At 42.9% G+C, this 25,667-nt stretch overlaps 1 protein-coding gene across 3 annotated transcripts in view; it reads right to left on the bottom strand.

The window, feature by feature from the left end:
• LOC122565433 (insulin receptor-like) overlaps positions 1-25,667 on the bottom strand; it is a 260,534-nt gene that overhangs the window by 75,526 nt on the left and 159,341 nt on the right. For all 3 annotated transcript variants that reach the window (XM_043721409.1, XM_043721410.1, XM_043721411.1), the window contains one exon: positions 10,245-10,566. In XM_043721409.1, the coding sequence (XP_043577344.1) occupies positions 10,245-10,566 (322 nt within the window). The remainder of the gene's footprint in view (positions 1-10,244; positions 10,567-25,667) is intronic.

The raw sequence follows: 25,667 nt of genomic DNA, 5'->3' as shown, positions 1-25,667 counted from the left end.
AATCAAATCAGGACGCAGCACCAGCGGGAAATAAAAGCAGGAGAAAATCCACTACCAAAGTAGGGCACAAATCTGGTGTTAAACACCAGTGGCCGTTCTGTGCTATTGGAGGCTTCACCCACTCACTCCCTCATCCCCTCAAATACCCATCACTCCAACCTGTGAGAAAGTACCATACCTTGCTGACATCAAGGCACCATTTCATCCTGGCTCCTCAGCCAAAAGCCCAATGCCTCTTGCCTGAGTGGCAACTCATCAGCCATAGGAATAGGTCAAAGCCAACTGTGATTTTACACTCAGCAGACCTCCCAAAACCCACAGAATTCTTGCTAGATCCAGTGCAGAGTGCAAGTTCAGAGGAATATCCTTAGCCCCAAAGGCTGCTGTGGGTAATATTACCTCTTGCCCCTTTAACGGGGTCACAGCAACCTTCCACAAATCAATGAGTGGACTTAGGATCTCGCCAGCCCAGGGTGACTAGATTTTAAATTTACTGATCAAGGTAAGGCAAAGCTGAGATGGGAGTACTGAAGAAACTGCTGAACTATAAAAGGGCAGTGTGTAAAGATTTGAATAAATAAATGCACAAGAACCTATTTTTCTTCTTTTAAAGAAAGCAACATGCGATGTTGATAGGAACTGTGCATGTTGTTATGTGGGAGCTGCATAGCTGCAGATCTCCTTCAGCAGTGCAATTAAGGTCACAGACATTACACACAGCCACTGCCAACAGCACTCTGATCAGCCAGCAGGAGCTGTCTATCGCGTAGTTAAATAATCCTCACTGATGAGGCACCTATTTAGATGGATATTGCCAGCTGGAGGTTGAAGCACAGCATCAAAGCCTGCCAAATAAAAAAAAAACCATCCCCAGCTGACCCAAGTCACAGATGGTGCTGTTTCAATGATCCAGATCAGACACTATGCAAGTTAAACACACCTTCAGTCGTCCATATCAAATGGTAAATGGAGGTCCACCTGAACTTGTTTTTGGGAGGGAGAGAGTAGTGTTACAACTAAGTTCAAATCAATGTTGTTACAAAGATTATTTAAAAAAATAAAACTCGCAATAGGAGACCAATAGGTCCACCCTACCTTTCCACCTCAAAGATGGAGTTTAACTTACATAAATGTGAGGTGCTGCATTTCGGAAAGGCAAATCAGAGCAGGACTAATACACTTAATGGTAAGGTCTTGGAGAGTGTTGCTGAACAAAGAGACCTTCGAGTGCAAGTTCATAGTTCCTTGAAAGTCGAGTGGCAGGTAGACAGGTTAGGGAAGAAGGCATTTGGTATGCTTTCCTTTTTTGGTCAGAGTATTGAATATAGGAGTTGGGAGATCATGTTGCAGCTATACAGGACATTTGGAATACCACATTTAATTCTAGTCTCGCAGCTATAGAAAAGATGTTGAGAAACTTGAAAAGGTTCAGAAAAGATTTACAAGGATGTTGCCAGGGTTGCAGGGTTTGAGCTATAAGGAGAGTCGAAATAGATTAGATTCCCTGTGTGGAAACAGGCCCTTTGGCCCAACCAGTTCACACCGACTCTCCGAAGAGTAACCCACCCAGACCCATTTCCCTCTGACTAATGCACCTAACACTATGGGAATTAAATAGGTTGGGGCTGTTTTCCTGGAACATCAGAGGATATGGGGTGACCTTACAGAAATTTCCAAAATCATGAGAGGCATGTGTTGGGTGAAATGTCAAGGTCTTTTTCCAGGGTAGGAGAGTCCAAACATAGACGGCATAGGTTTAAGGTGATAGCGGAAAGATTTAAAAGGGACCGAAGAGGCAACGTTTTCATGCAGAGGGTAGTGTGTATATGGAATGAGCTGCCAGAGGAAGTTGTGGAGGCTGGTAAAATTACAACATTTAAAAGGAATCTGGATGGTTATATGAATAGGAAGGGTTTAGAGGGATATGGGCCAAGTGCTGGCAAATTAGACTAGATTAATGTAGAATATCTATTTGGCACGTATGGGTTGGACTGAAGTGGCTGTTTCTGTGGTGTACGTATCTATGACTATGAATTTAATGGATGCACCAAAGCATTGTGTTGATGAGTGAAGCATTGTGTTGATGACTCATTGGTATAATTCAGTTGCAAATCAATACAGAGCTGTGACCGGCACATTAACTGTTCAGGTCTGTGCAGACAAAAAATTCAGGCTGGCAGAAATTAGCTAAATGTATGTTGGTGCAAGATCTGGGAGAAGAAAGGTCGAAAAGGAAACCCATGAACTGTGGATGCTTTCCTGCGTACTGCCAGATATCTTGTTAGAGCTTCTGGAATATTGCGGAGAAGGCTTGGTGAAATCACCTTTTCCAAAGCTTCTGACATACACTCCAATTACCCAAGAAATATCGGATCATTCAGCAGAGTGATGGTAGGAACTGCGTTTCCAATATATCTAATAGTGATGACAGAAGTATCCCCATGGTGCTTTTTTAAAATTCATTAATGGATTGTGGATGTCACTGGCAGGGCCAGCATTTACTGCCTTCCCTAATTACCCTTAGAAGGTGCTAGCTAGCTGTCTTTGTGAACTACTGCAGTCCACAGGGTGTGGGACACCCACAATGCTGTGAGGGGGGAACTTGTAGGGTTTTGATACAGCAACAGTAGAGAATAAGCCGACATAGTTCCAAGTCAGGATGATGTTTGTGTCTTGGAGGGGACCCTGATATTCCTATGTACAAGCTGCCCATATCCCAGATCGTAGAGGATATGGGTTTGGAAGGAGCTGTCGAAGGAGTAGCAGATGATTTCTGCCATCATCATTATTTTTAAAAAACCCTATAGTGACCGAGAATAGAAATTTAATCAGTCTTGCCTGAATAGCAAAGGGTTAACCAAAACGATTTGGGAAATTTCAGGATGACATGGTTTCAAATATTTTAGTCTGGAATAAATGGACGTCAAGAGGATTGACTGCTCGATATGATGATCTGTGTTGAACTGGTCACTCCCATTATCCAGAAATAGAACATCTGGGTCACCAAGACATCTCTGGCTTGTGCAGTATCGCATGAATGATGGCAGGCTCAGATTAATATTAAAGGTTGTCATGTTGCCTTTTAAACAGAATCCGAAAAGGAATTTTCAAACAGAACACGCTGTGCAGCAAGCAATAATATTTTTACTATAGGATCAGTAGGCCTTGCTTTCTTCATCTAAGGAAATAAAAAGGATTTTATTTTGGTAAGCTGTCATTGTATATCCTTGAACACTACGAATGCAAGCACCTCCTTTCAGGTGGGATTCATCCATAGTTCAAATAACACCACTGTTTTCATGTGGAATCACGAATATTACAGCATAGTCGTAGCTTCAGACAGCTGCTCAATTGCTACAGTCTACTCCAATTCCTACTCTAAACCACACAACCTCTCTATTTGGTCCTTCCTTTAACTCTCAATATCTGCGTTGGAGGCTGAGGGGTGACCTTATAGAGATTTATAAAATCATGAGGGGCATGGATGGGATAAATAGACAAAGTCTTTTCCCTGGGGTGGGGAAGTCCAGAACGAGGGGGCATAGGTTTCAGGTGAGAGGGGAAAAATTTAAAAGGGACCTAAGGGGCAACCTTTTCACACAGAGGGTGGTACGTGTATGGAATGAGCTGCCAGAGGAAATGATAGAGGTAGAATTACAACATTTAAAAAGCATCTGGATGGGTATATGAATTGGAAGAGTTTACAGAGATATGGTGAAGTGCCGATAATTGGGACTAGATTAGTTTAGGATATCTGGTCAGCATTGATGAGTTGGACCAAAGGATCTGCTTCAATGCTGCACATCTTAATGACTCTAAATCAAGACCTCTTCTCTAATAGACAGGAGGCCTTAACAACAAAAAGTTAATCCTAAACATTGTTCCAAATTAAATCACATACAAAATGGAAGAGAGATAAAATTGCAAATTGACGAGTTCATGTATGATTTACGTTGCAAGCCCCCCAGGGGCTGAGGTGGTGTTGGACAGCGGGACAGAGAGGCAGGTGGCATGAGAATGGGCGAGAGAGCCACAATGAGAAAAAAAGAGAAAAAGACACACACAACCAGAAAGAGAGAGAGGAGAGAGAGAGAGGGGGAGGGAGGGACAGAGACAGTGTCACAGCCAGATCAAAAGGTGGCTGAGTGGTGATGATTTAGAGTCCATTACAAATTTAATAGATTATAATGAGTGTATATCAAAACAGGTTTCCAACTGCAGAAAAAGAACCAAACACCATCGATATACAATAATCATCCTGTATTTCACAGAGAATTTACAGGAAACATCTTTACCGAGGAAGTTGCGAGAACGTAGAACTCAGGACCACAGGAAGTGTGCGACAGTACGGATACATTAAAGAGAAACAAGACAAGTACATAGTGACTAGACTTGGGAGAGTTAGGAGATGATTTTCGAGCTGTCAAACTCCCAGCCTCTAACCTGCTCTTGTTTTCACTGGTCCAGTTAGATTTCTGGTCAGTGGTAATCCCCAAGATGTCATCGTGGGGAATGACACAATGGTAATGTCATTGAATGTCAAGGGAAGATGGTTAGATTCAGTGACTGGCGAACAATGTTTTGTAAAGTGTGAAGGGATAGGACTTCACAAAGGTTTAAATATTTTGGATCAGTGGTGCTGGAAGAGCACAGCAATTCAGGCAGCATCCGACGAGCATCAAAATCGACGTTTCGGGCAAAAGCCCTTCATCAGGAATAAAGGCAGAGAGCCTGAAGCGTGGAGAGATAAGCTAGAGGAGGGTGGGGGTGGGGAGAGAGTAGCATAGAGTACAATAGGTGAGTGGGGAAGGAGATGAAGGTGATAGGTCAGGGAGGAGAGGGTGGAGTGGATAGTTGGAAAAGGAGCTAGGCAGGTCGGACAAGTCAGGGCAAGTCAAGGGGACTGGAAGTTTGAAACTAGGATGAGGTGGGGGACTGTCCCCTTGACCTGTCCGGATTTGTCCGACCTGCCTAGCTCCTTTTCCACCTATCCACTCCACCCTCTCCTCCCTGACCTATCGCCTTCATCCCCTTCCCCACTCACCTATTGTACTCTATGCTACTCTCTCCCCACCCCCACCCTCCCCTAGCTTATCTCTCCATGCTTCAGGCTCTCTGCCTTTATTCCTGATGAAGGGCTTTTGCCCGAAACGTCGATTTTGCTGCTCGTCGGGTGCTGCCTGAATTGCTGCGCTCTTCCAGCACCACTGATCCAGAATCTGGTTTCCAGCATCTGCAGTCATTGTTTTTACCTCTAAGGTTTAAATATTGTCAACTCTGACTCATTTGTGAATAACAAAATCTCATCAACTGTGACAAAGTCCCTTCAATTTGTCATTGGACTGCACATAAAGGATGTTATCTTTTTCATTCTTTCATGGGAAGAGGGTATCGTCAGAATGCCAGCAATTACTGCCCATGTCTGACTGCCCTTGAGAGAAGGTGGTGGTGAGCCACGTTCTTGAACCACTGCAGTCCTTGTGATGTAGGTAGTCCCACAGGGCTGTTAGGAAGAGAACAAAGGCTGTGATTGTTTCTCTCCTGCAACAGTCTGACAGCTTCATCTCTGTCCTACAGTACTAATTTGCCATTTATGAGTCAATGATGAACTGCCATACACGGAGAGGCCAGCTCTTTCATTTACCGCTTCACACTGTCCCAGTTTGTAAACAGCTATTGTCTACTCCTGAATACAGACATGAGCTCATTTTAGCTCATCAACAGCATTCACACAAACCAAAAGTTAAAAAGGAAATAAGAACAAATGACATGTCTCGAAATTAAAAATATTTAGAATTGACATTGATATATAACATTTTATGTAACATTCTTAAAATGAACAAAACAACCTGAAGACATTTCACCAGATAAACCCAAACAGTTAAGGCTTTGATAAAAATATGAAAAAGAAAAGGAATTAATCTCCTGGCTGAGCGAGTAACTAGTGTAGTGGGGGTGAATTTAAACTTGTAAGGCAGGGGGGTGGGTTGACTAATGGGTCAAGTTTTAGAAGTGCCAGAGAGGGCAAAAGAGAGGTGGAGAAAGAAGAAAAGGAAGAGAGGGAAGGCATAAGTGTTGACAGTGAATAAAAGCAATGGTCATCTTCCGATAGGCAAGAAAGAAACAAGGGCAGGGTTAAATTGTTAGAACGTAAATGCATGGAGCATAGCAAACAAAACTGGGGAACTGAAAGGAGAAATTACTCTCAGGTGTGACATGGTAGCATGGTCAGAAACATGGCTCAAAACAGAACAGGACTGGATATGTAACATCTAGGGGGTTTTTTTTAGCAGAAACAGGGTGAGTAAAAAGGGAGGAGATGTAGCAAACTTGGACAGAAATAGTATCACTGTCCTTGTATGAGATGTAGTCCCTGAATTATCAGCTGTATGGTTGGAGGTGAGAAACAGGAAGGCAGCAGTGACCTTATTGGGTATTTATTACAGATCCCCAAATGATGGGAAGTAGAAGACAGCATTTGTAAGTAGGTTATGAAAATCTGCAGGACAAGTAAAGTTGTAATAATTGGTGATTTCAATTACCATTGGGTAAGACTGGGAAAAAAAAAGTGTAGGGCATGGAAATGAAGAAATCTCTGCAACGTGTGTATGAGAACCTTCTAGAACAGTACATTTCTAATCCTACAAGGAAGGGAGCAATTCGGGATCTGCACCTAGGAAATGAGACAGGCCAACTGTAAACCATCAGAATGGGGGCCTATTTGGGAAATAGCAATCGCAGCCATAATAAGGTTCAATATTATGCGAGAAAAGGATAAAAATCAGTCAATAATAAAGATCCCAAACTGGGAAAGGCAGAATTTAAGGGTCTAAAAGTTGAAGTTGAGTACATTGACTAGAAATGCATTTTTGTGGATAAACAGTGGATGAAAAGTTGGAGAATTTCAAAAGAGAGATAAATTGGGTAGAAGTTGGGTACATACCCATGAGCAATAATTACGTGGTATCAAGATGAGAAAATAAGGAAGAAAAAAGAAGGCATGTGATGCACATTGGAATAATAACAGCAAAAGAAATCAGGGAGAGTATTTCAAATGCAGGACAGAGGCTCAGGCTAAGAGGGAGCAAGAGGAAAGGGTGGCAAGCTGCACTAAAACAAATAGTAAAATGTTCTTCAACCATATTAACAGTAAAACAAAAAGTGAAGGATGAAGTGGAGCCCATAAGGAACAGGCAGGGTAAGCTGCTCAGTGAAAGCAAAGGATATGGCAGAGGTACTATATGAATATTTTGTTTTTGTCTTTACCAAATTAGGAGATGTCACCTATGGCCCAATTGAAAATGTGAACTTTGAGCAACTGAGCAGTATGATGATAGATAAAGAAGAGGTGATAAAAAGGCTGGCAGCACTCCAGGAAGACAGATTGCTGGGCCTGGATGGGGTGCATCCGAGATTGTTGAGGGATGTAAGGGAACAAATCACAGAATTTTTTTTCAGGCCTCTCTCAACAGAGGATTAGTCCTGGGGACTGCAGGTTTGCAAATGTGACATTGTTGATTAAGAATGAACCAAAGGATAAACCATGATTCTCAGGCCTGTCAGCTTGACATCAAGAGTGGGAAAACTGATAGAGACGATCAAAATGGCTGTGTTAAGGGGAGATCAATCTGACAAAGTTACCCGAGATTTTTAATGATGTGACATGGGTAGTGTGGTAGATGTTGTGTGTTCGCATGCGCAGTCAGAGGAACATGGATGCTATGGAGAGAGGTAATTTGTTGTCATAAAGTGGAAAAATTATAAGGGTGACAATTTTAAATTTAAGATACTGAAGTATCCAAACAAGCGTAGAAAGTTAGCTCACAGGTACAGCAATTAATTAGCAAGGCAAATTACTGCAAGAGAACAAGAATAAGAAAGCCTTGTTACAACTGCACTTTGGTGTGACCATACCTGGAGTTCAGTGCGCAGGACTTGAAGGATACACTTGAGTTGGAAGTGATACGGAGGTGAAATTTCTCATCTCTCCCGAGACTGGGCATCCATGTTCTACATTCCTTAACCAAGGAGACTAGCTCTCAGTATCTACCCTGTCAAGCCTCTTCAGAATTCTAAATGCCTTAATGAGGTCATCTCTCATTCTGCTAAATTCCAGACAGCATAGGACCAATTTACTAAGGCTCACATCCCAGGAACTAGTTTTCTGGTAAATCTTCACAGCATCACCTCCAATCAAAGTCTAGCTTTTCTTAGCTAAAGAAACCAAAAAGGTTTGCTGTATCCCAACAATAGTCTCAATAAAGCTCCACACAATGGTAGCAAGAGTTTCACACACTTTGACTCCAATTGCCATAAATAAACGCCAACATTCCAGTTTCCTTCTTAACTGCTACTGTACCTGCATGTATGAGCAAATGACTGCAGATGCTGGAATCTGTACTGAAAACAACTAATGCTGGAGATCACAGCAGGTCAGAGAGCATCCATTTAGAGAGCGAGTGCACACAAATGTGACCTGCTGTGATCGGCAAGCATTAATTGTTTTCTAAACATTTAGTACTCCTTGTTTGAGTACATCCAGGTTACTCTGAACATTAACCTTTCGTAGTTTCCCATCTTTTAAAATATATTCACCTTTTCTATTCTCTTGACTAAAGTATATAAGCTTTCACTTCCTCTGCATTATGTATTCGCGTCCTTCTCACAACTTAGATTCCAGCTAACTTTCTATCAGCAGTAAACTTAGATACATTCCTCTCTGTCTCATTCTGAACACAGTGTTAAGGTTACAATGCAACAGTTTCCTATCTTGGGTTTTTCAACCTTTACCTTTCTGTGGTCCTGTGACTGTTACAAAAAATGTCACGAAATTCAACAAAAGCATTATTTTCTAATGAACATTTCTACCTATTTATATCTCCTTTATTCTTTCATGGGGTACGCATCTTAATGACCAAGCCAGTACTACTTGTCCATCCCTAATTGCCCTTGTACTGAGTGACTAGCATTTCAGAGTACAATTACATCTCTGTAGGTCTGGAATCAGGTGTAGGCCGGTCAGGTGAAAATGACAGATTTTCTTTCATTTGTGAACAGGGCATGATGGATGACCAGCTTCATATTCTAAACTATCTATTAGAATTTAAATCCCACAAGCCACAGTGATGAGATGTAAATCCATCTCCCCAGAACATTAGCCTGGGTGTCTGGATTACTAAAGTTTGCGGCAGGGGTCACCGGACCCAAAATGTTAACTCTGATTTCTCTGCAAAGATGCATCCGGATCTGCTGAGTTTTTCCAGCAACCTCTGTTTTTGCATCTGGAGTAATAACCTGCTGGTCACAATGTCATTATCTCCCAGTATAATTACGATCTATATTTTATTTTGCTTTGCTTAATTGGTGCAGATGCCAGATTGAGCCTCAGGTGAGGTCTGTCAGGGCAGGTTTCAGCAGTAGATCTTTCAGTGCCTGAGAGAGCAGTGATGCTCAGTTACAGGCTGTTGGCTTAATGAGAGAGAGAGCGAGAGAGGGAGAGAGGGGGAGAGGGGGGAGAGGGGGAGAGGGGGGAGGGGGGGGAGAGGGAGAGCTCAGCACAAGTGGACTGCCACATTTTATTCATTCTCTGGTTATTTTGGCGGACCCCTTGTTAAGAACCCTTCTCCTACAACAGTGACCACACTTTCAAAGACTACTTCATTGGCTCTAGATGGCATGAGGATGTCCTGCAGAGTTTTAGCACCAATTCAACAAACTATTCTGACATGCCCTTGGATTGCAGAAGGCAAGATAGAAATAAAAGCTCTTTCTTTCCTCTACAGGAAGCTTTGGAAGCAGTTACTACTTCTGCTCTTCACAATCTCTCGCAAAAAAAAAGCAATAAAGAAGAAAACATATGCAGATCGTGTAAATATTTTTATGTTTGGTCAGGATTACAACATGTTGCAAAATAACAGTAGAAAGATCAACCGCACTTTGCATTTTAAGTCGAATAAACCTTTTACTATTGGTCTGCAAATCAGAGGCGCCTAGGGATCATGACTGTTTGTAACTGAAGTATTCATAATTACACAATATTAGTTTTTTTCACACTATCTTCATTTTAGGGGATGTTCTATGTTAGGCATTACAGTTTCTTCTTTGTATTTGTACTATCATCACATTTTGACGTCAGTAGCAATGATTTTCAACAATCTATTTATCTATTTATTGTCAGAGATCATTGACAATTAACTCACCAAATCCGTTTGACTATTTGGCTTAGTTCCTCAGCGTGCCCTTACCTGGAAGAATTCACTATGTATCCTGAAGGACATTCAGGCATGCACTCTCCGTTGTGGATGACATATCGGGTGCACTCGGTCTCCTTGGAAGGTTTGCATTCATTGTGCAGCATCTGACAGAAAGAGAAGGTAATGCAGCGCCAGGCCTCAAACCTGTAGGTGCCAGGGGGACAATCGGGGATGCACACACCGTTGTAGTAGTAGTGTCGGCACGCCACACACTTTGCCGCGCTGCCAGGCTCTGTGCAAGTGCCCAGGCATTCATCATGACAGCACTTGCCAGTGGGGGTACAGGCTTTCCGACGGCACTCAGAGGAACAGTCTGCAAAACAAGACAGAAATCCAAGAGCAAAACTTTAATTTTAGGAAAAGAACAATTTGCCTTTACATGCAGCCGTACGTCACATAACTTTACACGTGAGGCTATATTTGTTACGAAGGCATAAGCTCAGAATACAGCATGGAAGGAGGCCATTTGGCTGATCGTGTCCGCATCAGGTAACCTAGTGGCAATCTCCAGACGTTTCCCTATATCCCTGCACACCATTTTTATCCAAACAACCTCACAGTGCCCCTCCTGAATGCCTCAATTGAACCTGTCTCCACATTTCCAGGCAGTGCATTGCATTCCACAGGCTGCTTTAAGTCAACAACATCCCACAAACAGCAACAGTAACAATAAGCTAATTTGCTTTCGGTGTCATTTGTCAATGGTTTTCAACAATGTTAACATACCGGTCGTTCTTCTATAATGCATGTTGCGTCAATGCAAATTCACTAGAATACAATTGACAAATTGGGGGACACTGTTTCTACAGTGCAAACTTTTAAAGCATGTAGTGGTTATAATGCGATTCTGGTTCTATGAGTTTAAACGGTGCTGCTATTATGCAACTTTCTTATAACATAGGAATGCATGAAAATGGAACTAGCAGAAGCAACTGTCGTTAGAATTCAGAAAATATCACAATTGTATTAACGTCCACATAAAAAAGATACAAAGAAAGGTAACCAATAACAGTTAAAGTGATATGATTTAAGGTATGCTTTGTCTTAAATGAGGAGAGATGCAGTGAAGAGCAAGAAAACAACCTTGCAGCTGAAGACAACGGTGACAGGAGAGAGCGCTAAGGAAACCTGGGATACATAAGACGTTAGAAGTGTTGGAACACAAATTCTTGGAAAATAGGAGTTGAGGGAGATTAAAGACTGGGGGCATATCGAACAATCTCAGACTGGACAGAGAATTACATTTGCAAATTGATGAAGCCTTTGAATAGACAGATGAAAATCAAAGGCCAACAGTTTTGTTGCCTATCCCTCAATTACCCTGCAACTATTATCATTCAAACAATTTACAGGCCGCTCCCAGGTTGTGAATGGGTTCCGTTCTGGAGTCAGTTCACAAGTTTATTTGTGAGAAAGAAAGATAATGCAGACAACATAAAGGAGGCATTCCTAAGTACAGGAAATGTTTGTACATCGTGTCTTTAAAATTAGACCTCTGTAAGGGATCATTTCCCAAAGCATGAACATTTGGAAATCAGGGGCCTCCTGTAACCCTTTAGTGTCTTGGGAACTTCTTGTGAACAAACTGATTGCCAAATTTCCTACATTACAACAGTACTTCAGAAAGTAATTCATTGCCTGTAAAATGCTTTGGGAAGTTCTAAAATCATGGGAGGCATTATATAAGTACAAGACATCCTTTTGTCTCAGCAGGTCTGGCAGCATGTGTGGGGAGAAATCAGAGTTAATGTACTAACGAAGTGAGGAATAGGGAGAGAGAGAGAGCAGTTGAACATGTGGCTACAGGGATGGTGCAGGGAGGGAGGGATTCAGATACCTGGATAATTTGGGCTCATTCAGAGGTAGGTGGGACCTCTACAAATGAGATGGCCTGCACCTGAACCAGAGGGGTACTAATATCCTGGGGGGAATATTTGTTAATGCTCTTTGGGAGGGTTTAAACTAATTCAGCAGGGGGATGGGAACCCAAATTGTAGCTCCACTGTACAAGAGGTTGAGAGTAGTGAGGTCCAAAATAAGGTTTCAAGGTCGCAAGAGTGCATCAGAAGGCAGGAAGGTGGTTTGAAGTGTGTTTACTTCAACGCCATGAACATTCGAAATAAGGTGGATGAACTTGCAGCATGGGTTGTATCTGGGGCTTTGATATTGTGGGGATTTCAGAGACATGGATAGAGCAAGGATATGAATGGTTGTTGCAGGTTCCAGGGTTTAGATGTTTCAGTAAGAACAGGGAAGGTGGTAAAAGAGGGGGTGGTCTACTGAGATAGTATGGGTTGAAGTTAGAAACAGGAAAGGAGAGGTCACCCTGTTGGGAGTTTTCTATCGGCCTCTGAAAAGCTCCAGAGATGTAGAGGAAAGGATTGCAAAGATGATTCTGGATAGGGGCGAGAGTGACAGGGTACTTGTTATGGGGGACTTTAACATTCCAAATATTGACTGAAAAATTCAAGTACTTTAGATGGGTCAGTTTTCGTCCAATGTGCACAGAAGGGTTTCCTGACACAGGATGTAGATAGGCCAAGAGGTGAGGCCACATTGGATTTGGTACTGGGTAATGAACCAGGCCAGGTGTTAGATTTGGTGGTAGACGAGCACTTTGGTGATAGTGACCACAATTTAGTTACGTTTATTTTAGCGATGAAAAGGGATAGGTATATACTGCAGGGCAAAAGGTATAGCTGGGGGAAAGGCAATGATGATGCGATTAGGCAAGACTGAAGATGCAAACGATGGGAAGGAAACTGCAGGGGACAGGCACAATTGAAATGTGGAGCTTGTTCAAGGAACAGCTACTGCGTGTCCGTGAAAAATATGTACCTGTCAGGCAGGGAGGAAGTGCTTGAGTGAAGGAATCATGGTTTACTAAAGAAGTTGAGTCTCTTGTCAAGAGGAAGAAGGAGGCTTATGTAAAGATGAGACGTCAAGACTCAGTTAGGGCACTTTAGAGTTACAAGTTAGGCAGGAAAGACCTAAAGAGAGAGCCAAGAAGAGCCAGGAGGGGGCATGAGAAGTCTTCGGCAGGTAAGATTAAAGAAAACCCTAAAGCTTTCTATCAGTATGTCAGAAATAAAAGACCTGACCAGAGTAAGATTAGGGCCAGTCAAGGATAGTAGTAGGAAATTGTGCGAGGAGTCTGAGGAGACAGGAGCGGCGCTAAATGAATATTTTTCATCAGTATTCACACAAGAAAAAGACAATGTTGTTGAGGAGAATATTGAGATACAGGCTCACAGACTGGAAGGAATTGAGGTTCATAAGGAGGAGGTGTTAGCAATTCTGGAAAGTGTGAAAATAGATAAGTCCACTGTGTCAGATGGGATTTATCCTAGAATTTTCTGGGAAGCCAGAGAGGAGATTGCAGACTCTTTGGCTTTGATCTTTATGTTGTCATAGTCTACAGGAATAGTGCCAGAAGACTGGAGGATAATAAATGTTGTCTCCTTGTTCAAGAAAGGGAGTATAGACAACCCTGGTAATTATAGACCAGTGAGCCTTACTTTGGTTGTGGGTTAAATGTTGGAAAGGATTATAAAAGATAGGATTTATAATCATTTAGAAAGGAATAATTTGATTTGGGACAGTCAACACGGTTTTGTGAAGGGTAGGTCGTGCCTCTCAAACCTTACTGAGTTCTTTGAGATGATGACCAAACAGGTGGATGAGGGTAAAGTGGGTGATGTGGTGTATATGGATTCCAGTAAGGCATTTGATAAGGCTCCCCACAGTAGGCTATTGCAGAAAATACGGAGGCATGGGATTGAGGGTGATTTAGTGTTCTGGATCAGAAATTGGCTAGCAGTAAGAAAAGTGTGAGTGATTTACTTTAGAAGGACTAACAGGAATAAAGAGTACTGGGCTAATGGCAAGATGGTGATGGTAGTGTAGATGAGCAGAAAGATCTCAGTGTCCATATGCATAGACCCCTGAAAGCTACCACCCAGGTTGATAGGGTTGTTAAAAAGGCATTTAGCTTTTATTGGTAGAGGGATTAAATTTCGGAGCTATGAGGTCATGTTGCAGTTGTACAAAACTCTGATGTGGCCACATTTGGGAGTATTGTGTACAGTTCTGGTCACCGCATTATAGGAAGGATGTGGAAGCTTTGGAAAGGGTGCAGAGGAGATTTACCAGGATGTTGCCTGGTATGGAGGGAAGGTCTTGAGGAAAGACTGAGGGACTTGAGGCTGATTTCATTAGACAGAAGAAGGTTGAGAGTTGATTTCATAGAGGCATACAAGATGACCAGAGGGTTAGATGCGGAGACAGATAGAGCCATTTTCCTTGGATGGTGATGGCTAGCACGAGGGGATATAGCTTTAAATTGAGGGGTGATAGATATAGGAGAATTTGAGGACTGCAGATGCTGGAGATCGGAGTTGAAGGGCATGGTGCTGGAAAAGCACAGCAGGTCAGGCAGCATCCGAGGAGCAGAAGAATTGACGTTTCAGGCAGTAGCCCTTCATTAGGAATCCCAATGAAGGGCTTATGCCTGAAACATCGATTCGCCTGCTCTGCAGATGCTGCCTGACTGGGCGATAGATATAGGGCAGACATCAGAGTCAGGTTCTTTACTCAGAGAGTACTAAGGGAGTAGAACGCATTGCCTAGAACAGTAGTAAACTCGCCAACTTTAATGGCATTTAAATGGTTGTTGGATAAACACATGGATGATAATGGAATAGTGTTGGTGACAGAGTCATAGAGATGTACAACATGGAAACTGACCTTTTGGTCCAACTCGTCCATGCTGACCAGATATTTCAACTTAATTTAGTCCCACCTGCCAGCACACGGCCCATATCCCTCCAAACTCTTCCTATTCATATACCCATTCAGATGCCTTTTAAATGTTGCAATTGTACCAACCACCACCACTTCCTCTGACAGCACATTCCACACACGCACCACCCTCTGCAGGAAAACGTTGCCCCTTAGGTCTCTTTTATATCTTTCCCCTCCCACCCTAAACCTATGTCCTCTAGTTCTGGACTCCCCAACCCATGGAAAAGACTTTGTCTATTTACTCTATCCATGCCTCTCATGATTTTATAAACCTCGATAAGGCCCCCCTCAGCCTCCGACACTCCAGGGAAAACAGCCCCAGCCTATTCAGCATCTCCTTACAGCACAAATCCTCCAACCCTGGCAAAATCCTTGAAAATCTTTTCTGAACCCTTTCAAGTTTCACAACATCATTCCAATAAGGAGACGACCAGAATTGCATGCAATATTCCAAAAGTGGCCTAGCCAATGTCCTGTACAGCTGCAACATGACGTCCCAACTCCTGTACTCAATACTCTGACCAATAAAGGAAAGCAGATCAAATGCCTTCTTCACTATCCTACCTACTTGCAACTTTACTTTCAAGGAGCTATGAACCTGAACTCCAAGGTCTCTTTGTTCAGCAACACTCCCTAGGACCTTACCATTAAGTGTATAAGTCCTGCTAAGATTTGTTTCCCAAAATGCAGCACCGCACATTTATCTAAATTAAACTCCATCTGCTACTCCTCAGCCCATCTGATCAAGATCCTGTTGTAATCCGAGGTAACCTTCCTCGCTATCCACTACACCTCCAATTTTGGTGTCTTCTGCAAATTTACTAACTATACCTCTTAAGCTCACTGATTGGTTTCACTGGTCGGCAGAACATAGAGGGCCGAAGGGCCTGTATTGCGCTATAATGTTCTAAGTTCTAACTTTTCGGCTCCTGTGACCCTTCTTCTCCACAGATACTGCCAGACCGGCTAACATTTTCCAGCAATTTCTATTTTTGTTTCTGACTTCCAGTATCCACAGTTTTTTTAAATTCTTTATTGTCTCCCTCTGATCAAAAGGGGAACACATCCAGCAGCAATCAGCTTACCATTCCACAGCCAAATAACTTGCCTCCATTCCTGCAACTGGCTTGAGGACTTAATTATGTCCCTGAGCCCCATCAGGCGATCATTCCTTTCAGACATTTTCCAACATCTGTAATTCTTCCCCTCCTCCCTCACCTCAGTCCTCCCTCTCCAGCCTCCCTTCTACTTCAACATCTCTCTCTGTGCTTTTTCCACATTCCTGCCCCACCTCCTTGACTTTGCTGACCACTGCCAGTCACCTCTCTCTTCCATTCACAATTTGGCTCCCTGATTGGTCGGTCCCTGTGAACAAACTTGCACGAGATTAGGGATTTTGGGATGGATTCGTCCATTGCCCCTGTGAATGTATAGAGTTATACGGCACAGAAACAGACTCTTTGGTCCAACCCGTCTGTGCTGACCAGACATCCCAATTTGACCTAGTCCCATTTGTCAGGATTTTGCCCATATGCCTCTACACCCTTCCTATTCATGCACCCATCCAGATGCCTATTAAACATTATAATTGTACCAGCCTCCACTACCTCCTCTGGTAATGTAGAGCCATGATAGGCCCCACAAGAACTGGGGTGGCTTATAGCGGGAATATTATGAGTTAGTTTTGTCTATCCTTTGATTGAAAATTACATTTTCATTCAAGATGCCTTTGGAGTTGTGGTTCCTCGGGAAAAAAACTGGAGTATATGCAAATTTGATTTTGTTATTGTTGATGCTAATCAGTGTTTTGGTTAATGACTGTTTGAGGAAAAGGAACAAATTACAGCACACGCAGCATCAGTCTACACAAAATCGAGCGAAGGTAATGATAGTTTCGGACTTGGAAAGCCCCAGTGACACATTTATCTGACAGTCTATCTCAAAGCTTCCCAATCCACGTGTCAGGTCCCGAGGTGGGAGACTGGAGCTTTGAGATCCAAGGCAATGATGGTTATTGTGGAGCTCCGACTGATGGCTAAGGCATGCTTGCTGCTACTGCAAAAGAGACGCCTGAGGAAAAGATGTGTTTGTTTTTTATTCAATAAAATCCTGTAGTTTAAACCATTCTCACCATGTTGAACTTCTCCATTCCCATCCCCAGCTCAGGAAGCAAAGCACACATCTTCCCACATTCCATCAACCCCGCATCCCCGAAATCCCCAAAAGCTGAAGCTACAACACCCACACATTCTCTGCTCTCTGCTTCCCCCACTAACTCCCACTCTAGGTCACAGAAGTCTAAAGTCTTAAAATGGAAGTGCACTTAAAAAGAGTTTAGGTCTAGAGGGTCACTGCTAAATGCCACCCACATGAAAGAAAGATATATGAAGCTATCAGATTTGCAAGAACATACGGATGCAGACAGCGTACATTCTGCAGTGAGAATCTAAACAGATCTGTGGTCCTTATAATACGACGTTCTTTGTAAAAATACTGACTGCTTCAGGGTATAATGACTTGTAACCCAATCTAGAGATTTAACTATATACTATGTGTATCATATAACACCAATCTGTTCATTAAATCAATACTATAATTAAGGGATTTTTTTTATTCCTTTGAAAATATAACAGGCGTGTTCCTCTTTGTGGTTTAGCTGTTATGCTTCTTATTAGCTTTCACTTCCAGATCTTGCCAATTTCTGCTCTGAGAAGATTGTTTGGCTTAGTCAGGCCACAAAATCTTCTTGGCAGGTTCATAGGCAGCAGCAGAGAGAGTAACCAGCAACCGACTTAAAGGAAAGCCACGACCATCACACATATCAGTTACAATAGAGATACAGAGGAGTAAAATTCAGGCAAAGGAGCAAGGAAAGGAAAGGAATTCTCTGTGGAATTTAGAAGGATGGTGGGGGGATATCTCATTGAAACTTACAAAATACTGAGAGGCCTGGATAGAGTGGACGTGAGAAAGAATGCTCCGCTCATAGGAGAGACAAGGACACAAGGATACAGTCTCAGACCCTTGAGAACTGTGATGATTCGATTTGATTTGATTATTGTTACATGTACCTAGGTACAGCGAAAGGTTTTGTTTCGCAGCTGCACAGGCAGATCATACCACAGAAAGTGCATTAGGGCAATAGAACAGAGCGAGGAATACAATGTTACGTCTGTAGTGAATGTGCACATACAGAGAGATCAAGATTAAATTTAAAACTTGAGAGGTCCATTCAGAAATCTTATAATAGTGGGGAAGAAACTGTTCTTGAATCTAGAGATGAGGAAGGATTTCTTCAGGTGGTTAAATTGTGGAACGCATTGCTGCAGAAGGCTGTGGAGGCCAAGTCATTGAGTGTAATACAGACTGAGATAGATAGGTTCTTGATGAGTAAAGTTATGAGGAGAAGGCAGGAGAGGGTGGTTGAGAAACCATGATCGAATGGTGTAGCAGACTGGATGGACTGAATGGCCTAATCCTCTCATATCTCATGGTCCTCAAATAGCAACTAGACTGGAAACATGAGCGCAAGGATCGGGTATTTGAGGAATTCATTTTTAATCAATAAATGGCAAACGAAGATGAGCCCACAAGAGGAATCAAGATGGTAAAGGATCAGCGGAATAGACACCAAGCCTGGGGAAGGTAATAATATAAGACTGGGATGGAGCTTCAAAATTTAAAATCTCAGGCTTGAAGCCATAAAAGCATTCAGGTTCTGACGCACCGTTATAATACCTAAAGCCCAGATTTCTGAGAGTCCTGCTCCTCAACCTTCAGCACTGGGTGCAGCTTTCCAAGAAAGTGTACCTAGTTCAAAGGAAGATTGTTATGGTTGTTGCAGGTCAATCATTTCAAAACTGGGACACCTCTACAAAATTTCCTCAGGGTAGTGTCCAAGGCCTGACTATCTTCAGCTGCTTCATCAATGACCTTCCCTCCACCATCAAGTCCGAAATGAGGATGTTTGCTGATGATTGCACCATGTTCAGCACCATTCACAACTTCTCGGACACTGAAGCAGTCTATGTTTAAATGCAGCAAGACCTCAACAACAATCTAACTGGACCTCGACGAGTATCCAGTTAGATTTATGTCACATGAGTGCCAGGCAATGACCATCTCCAACAAGAGAGAATCTAACCATCGTCCCTCGACACCGAATGGTATTACCATTGTTGAATTGTAATACCAAAATCCTGAAGGGTAATATTAACTAGAAACAGAACTGGATCAGTATATAAATATTGTGGCTACAAGAACTCAGATGCCAGGAATTCTGCAGGAAGCACTTTACCTCCTGACGCACCAATACCTATTCACTGTCTGCAGTCCAAAAATCAGGAGTGTAATGTAATAATCTCCATTTGCCTTGAAGTATAAAGGTTGAACAACACTCAAAATTCAACATCATCAAGATTAAGCAGTCCATTTGACTGGCACCACATCCACTCCCTCTGCCACTAATGCTCAGTAGCAGCAATGTGCACCATCTAGAAAGTTGCACCTGAAGTAATTTCCAAAGGCTCCTCTGAAAGCACCTTCCAAACCCATGACCTCTAACACCTTGAAGGATAACAAATGTCTGGGAACAGCACCACCTGCCAGTTCCCCCCAAAACCACTCACCAACCTGCCTTGAAAATATATCACTGTTCTTCACCATCACCGGATCAAAATCCTGGGAACTCCCTTCCTAACTGCACTGATGTACTTAAATCTCAAAAACTGTCGCTGTACAAGAAAGCAGCTCAAGATAGGTTTTCCAGGGTAATTAGGGATGGGCATCAAATACAGAGGAATCTTGATTATCTGAATATCAATTATCCAAATTTCAGATTATCCGAAGAAGATCAAAAAGGTCCTGATAGAACCACTACAAAGAGATGTTTCAACAATGATTGTGTCTTTTGCTTGCAATAATTAAAAATGAACCCAGCTTACTGAAATGCTGCCAAGAACAGTCCTCGACATTGATGGGAGCCCAGGCACTGTCTCCAAATGACTGACCGCCCAGCCTCTCTCTCTCCCCCCACACTTTCCCTGGAGTTCTACACTGGGGTGTACCCTGAACTCCCCTTCCCCAGACAACCTCTCCTGTACACGGCAAAGGTGGAAACGGTCAAAAAGTTGCAGTGAAAAGTTGTGTGTGTGTGTGGGGGGGAGAAGAGAGAAAAGAGACCTTCAGCAATGCTGCAGGTCCCTTACACATAATTGTGTGTCTGCTCAGAAACAAACCCTGAGACAGAGAGAGGTACCAAGGCAGGCAGAGCGAGGAGAAAGGAAACTTCAGAAAACTCTAAGCCCCAGAGGAGAGGCATTAAATCAATAAACCAAATAACCAATTATCCAAACAAACTAGTGCCTGCCCATCTTGTTTGGATAATCAAGGTTCCTCTGGACTGGCCCAGCCAGGAAAGCCAACATCCTCCTGCAAGCATATGAAAAACAAAAAGAACTGCAATTGGCATATTCATAGAATTATAGGAGCCCGACACTGCAGATAGAGGCCATTTGGCCCACTGAGTCTGCACCGACCTTTCAAAGAGCATCCCACGCAGAGCCAATCCCCAATCCCCCTCCCATTCCCATAACCTTGCATTTCCCGTGGATAATCCACCTAGCCTGCAAATCCCTGAGCACTATGGGCAATTTAGCATGGCCAGTCCACCCTAACTTGCACACCTTTGGACTGTGGGAGGAAACCGTAGCATTTGGAGGAAACCCACGCAGACATGGACGGAATGTGCAAACAGCAAGTCCCCCAAGGCTGGAATCAAACCTGGGTCCCTGGTGCTGTGAGGCAGCATTGCTAATCACTGAGCCACCATGTTGTCCTAGACTATGTCCTGAAAATGTGTTGCTGGAAAAGCGCAGCAGGTCAGGCGGCATCCAGGGAACAGGAGAATCGACGTTTCGGGCATAAGCCCTTCTTCAGGATTCCTGAAAAAGGGCTTATGCCCGAAACGTCGATTCTCCTGTTCCCTGGATGCCGCCTGACCTGCTGCGCTTTTCCAGCAACACATTTTCAGCTCTGATCTCCAGCATCTGCAGACGTCACTTTCTCCTCTAGACTATGTCCTCTCTGATACATGGTGTCCTGCCTTTTTACTGTTATTCACTATCTGTCACCCTTTTTAATAAAGGAATAAAGGTGGAACAAATCATTAAGGGAAATAAAAAGAGATTGTGGACATAACTATGCCCGACATTTAAGGAGAAAAATATTATTTTGACCTCCGGGGAGATGGTGCTGATTTTAGCTCAGGTTTGGAACCACAAGAAACAGATCTAGTATCCTCCGCTATATCATACAAGCAGCACTTATAGATTGAGTTCAGGGGCAGTTACTGCAGTTGATCCCAAGATGGATTTTGTCTCAAGTTCACAGACATACACACTTTGCACTGAAATCAGTGGATAGCAAATGCAGTTGGCCAATTCCAAAATGTCACCCACTCCCTAACCTCACCCAGCCCTTCTACATCATTCTCCTGGAGAGCATGAGCCCCAAAAATACTACTAACTGCTGATACGGGAGTTGGTGTGGGGGGGTTGGGGGGAGAGCCTTGATCCGGCAATTGCAGAGCAGACTGGACAGCCTAAATGTCAATTCAATCCAAATCAGAAATTTTGAGATTGAGAACAATTATTGAGGCACAACATCAAGTATTTACTCAATTGTTGGACTGGTTAAGACAAACTGAGTGCATAGTGTACCCTGGTTTCCTTCCTAAATAAGGCTCTAGTCGGTTCAGCAACATTAAAAGAACCCTCTGCACTATTTAGAGAGGAGGAAGCTCTCTTGGTCATAATTCTTCCCTCTAATAGCACCACTGTCAATAATCTCTGTTTGTGTGATCTAACTGTGGATTAAATGACTGCTGTGCTCACCAACATCTCAACAGTGATTTGGAAAGGTTACATATTTTACGTGAAAGGCATCGGGGTAGTCTGAGAATCACAGTAAGGAATGCTGATAGTGCCTAACCTTAAGTCTTTTTGTGCCAACTAAACACAAGGGTCAATGGAAATTGAAAATTAATAAAGCAGGGGTGCTTGAATAGCACAGAGAAGAAATTATTTGACAACAAATACATTATTTCACGAAGAGCCAGGTCAGATGTGGCTCAATGGCTAGCACTCTTGCCTCTGAGCCAGAAGGCTGTGGGCTCATGTCTCACCCTAGTGTCTTGGGCACAGAAACCCTGGCTGACAGTCCAATGCAGCACTGAGGGAGTACTGCACTATTGCAGGAGATGGCAAAGATCCCCTGACATCGTTATAAAGTACTGCATGGGGAGTTATCCCACTGTTCTGGCAAAATCCATTCCCTAATCAACATCATTAAAACAGGCTATTTGGTTGTTACAACATTGCTGGTTGTGGCTATGCACAATTAGCCATTGTGTTTCAACATTACAATGGATACCATGCTCCCAAAAGTACTTTACTAAGCACATAGCTCTTTCAGACAGACAGTGGTCACAAGGGGTGCTATGTAAATGCAAGTTTTTTTTTGGCTACAATTTTGTTTTAATCAACTGGTGAGATTCAAGATGCATAGCCCAAATTGCACATTGCCTGGGGATCTGCAGCCGTAGTCAAACTCAAAGGCAGAACTTTGTAAACTGAGAAATGCATAGAACTCCAGCTAACCTCTGGGTCAGATCTGTTACCTGGCTGGCAGGTGGATAATTAGCAGCAGGCTAATTTAGGTAGTAGCCAGAAACAGTGTGTGAACGGTTCTCCCCAGAGGGAGGAAGGGTTTTATGGACGAATTGGGAGCAAGTGCTGGAGTCTTTCACTACAATCAAAGTGGTTGGGAAGGCTTAAGGATTCCCCATGATCTCTGCAGGATGTATTCTGATTCCTTCCTGGCTCTCAGAGACTCTTGTGTCACAGTGTTAGTGTCCATACCTCTGAGCCAGGAGACCTGGGTTCAAGTCCAACCTGCTATAGAGATATGTAATATCACCTCTACACAGGTTGATTAGAAAATAAACAGGAGTTCTGACAGATGCCAATTTTTAAGACTTACAACAAGTTCTCCTGGTCGGACAATGACCAGATATCCTAAATTAATCTCGTCACATTAGCCAGCATTCAGCCTGTATCCTTCAAAACCCTTCCTAATCACATACTCATCCAGATGTCTTTTAAATTTTGTCATTTTCCAGTCTCCAACACTTGTTCCGGCAGCTCATTCCATACACGTTTGACCCACTGTGTGAAACAATTGCTCCTCAGGTCCCTTTTAAATCTTTCCCCTCTCACCTTAAAACTATGCCCTCTATTTTTGGACTCTCCTACCCTGGGGAAAAGACCTTGGCTGTTCATTCTCTCCATACCTCTCATGACTTTGCAAACTCTGACGCTCCACGGAAAACAGATCCAGCCTTTTCATCCTCTTCCTATAACTCTGGCAACATCCTTGTAAAATCTTTTCTGAGCCCTTTCAAGTTTCACAGCATCCTCCCATTTGCAGGGAATCCACAATTGAACACAGTATTCCAAAAGTGCCTAACCAAAGCCCTTACGTTGGCTCTAACTAATTTTAGTTCTTCTCATGCACCAATCTTGTTTGGGTAAGGGAGCAGCTTAAAATGTCTTTCCATCTTATACAAAAGGACATGATGAACAGAAGCTGCTGAATCATCTCAAAATGTGTTATGAATTACACGAGCAATCAAGTTAAATTTATCAGCTGGGCTTGTTACGTGGTTCACTAATTCTTGCTAGAAGCTGCACATATTCATAGAAAGGAGCCTGTTCTCCGAAAAGAAAGGGCCCTGTGCAGGAATTGCACTTCTTTTGAATAACAAAGGGTCATTGAAAGTCATTTTGCCAACAAACTAGCACCCTTTTCGCTTGAAGAGAAATTTGACGTTCTTACATCTGTCATGAAGATGTCATGCAAGACAAAAATCTCGACAGCCTGTCTCTTTCCTTAGTAAGGCACGTTGTCACATTATTGCTAAGTTGCAGAAAAGATAGAAATCTGTACATTGGGGCGGCACGGTGGCTCAGTGGTTAGCACTGCTGCCTCGCAGCGCCAGGGACCCGGGTTCAATTGCCACCTCTGTCTGTGTGGAGTTTGCACATTCTCCCAGTGTCTGCGTGCTCTGGTTTCCTCCCACATTCCAAAACGATGTGTAGCTTCGGTGAATTGGCTGTGCTAAATTGGCCATAGTATTGGGTGCATTAGCCGGGGGAAACGTGGGGAAAACGAATCTGGGTGGGTTACTCTTCAGAAGGTCAGTGTGGACTTGTTGGGCTGAAGGGTCCACACTGTTGGGATTCGACTCTAATCAAGATTAGCGAAACTCAGTTTACTAGAGATAAGCCCTGATCAGCTTCAGCACAATGCCACAGGATATTTTACGTCCAAAGAGAGTGGACCAGGTCTCAGTTTAACCTCTAATTCAAGGAACATCAATAATGTCACACATCCACAGCACTGCACTGGAATATCATTCTTCCATAATATCCAGCCATGACAGAATTTGGCCTTTACTGAAATAAAAGGCACTTAATTTGTCACTGGATACAGGAAAAAGGTGAAATAATTTAACCTTTTTTAAAAATCCCATTCACCTTCTTGCATGCAGTTATAAAGAAAAACAACAGACCCATTTAAGAGGATTATGTTGCAACACGTGAAGAGAAATATCATCAGTAATATTTTCAAAGAATGATATTGCAGATACATTTGGTTGAAATTGATCTGAAACTTGGGCAGTTCTACCATATTATGAAGCACAGGTAAGACCTGAAACCGGTGTCTCGATACTCAACTGTCTATTTCTCTCTTCCCTCTGTGTCTGCTTTCTGGGATTCCACATTAGACCAGCTTTAAGTGCATTCCTTCATGCTGAATGCAATTTCAATCAGTGTACCATTTCATCACAGGTTTGTGGGCCAAAAAATGAGCAAGTGTTCAACATATATCAGATTAAGACTAAAATTGGGCCCTTGAAGACAGAAACAGGGGAATATATTACGGGGAACAAAGAAATTGTATCACTTTTTAAGAAAGGTGGGAGAGAGAAAGCAGAAAATTATAGTCCAGTTAGTCTGACCTCAGTGGTGGGAAAGATGCTGGAGTCTATTATAAAGGATGAAATTACGACACATCTGGATAGTAGTAACAGGATAGGTCAGAGTCAGCATGGGTTTATGAAGGGGAAATCATGCTTGACTAATCTTCTGGAATTTTTTGAGGATTAACTCTGAAGATGGATGAGGGGGATCCAGTAGATGTAGTGTACCTGGACTTTCAGAAAGCTTTTGATAAAGTCCCACATAGGAGGTTAGTGAGCAAAATTAGGGCTCATGGTATTGGGGGCAAAGTACTAACTTGGATTGAAAGTTGGTTGGTTGACAGGAAACTAAGAGGAGTGATAAGCGGCTCCATTTCAGAATGGCAGACAGTGACCAGTGGGGTACCGCAGGGATCAGTGCTGGGGACCGCAGTTTTTTACGATATATATTAATGATATAGAAGATGGTATTAATAATAACATTAGCAAATTTGTTGATGATACTAAGCTGGGTGGCAGGGTGAAATGTGAAGAGGATGTTAGGAGATTACAGGGTGAACTGGACAGGT

Source organism: Chiloscyllium plagiosum, chromosome 31 (assembly GCF_004010195.1).
Source record: "Chiloscyllium plagiosum isolate BGI_BamShark_2017 chromosome 31, ASM401019v2, whole genome shotgun sequence".
NCBI classification, from domain to species: domain Eukaryota; kingdom Metazoa; phylum Chordata; class Chondrichthyes; order Orectolobiformes; family Hemiscylliidae; genus Chiloscyllium; species Chiloscyllium plagiosum.
The sequence above is the reverse complement of the archived record's forward strand: the minus strand, read 5'-3'. Positions and strand labels throughout refer to the sequence as shown.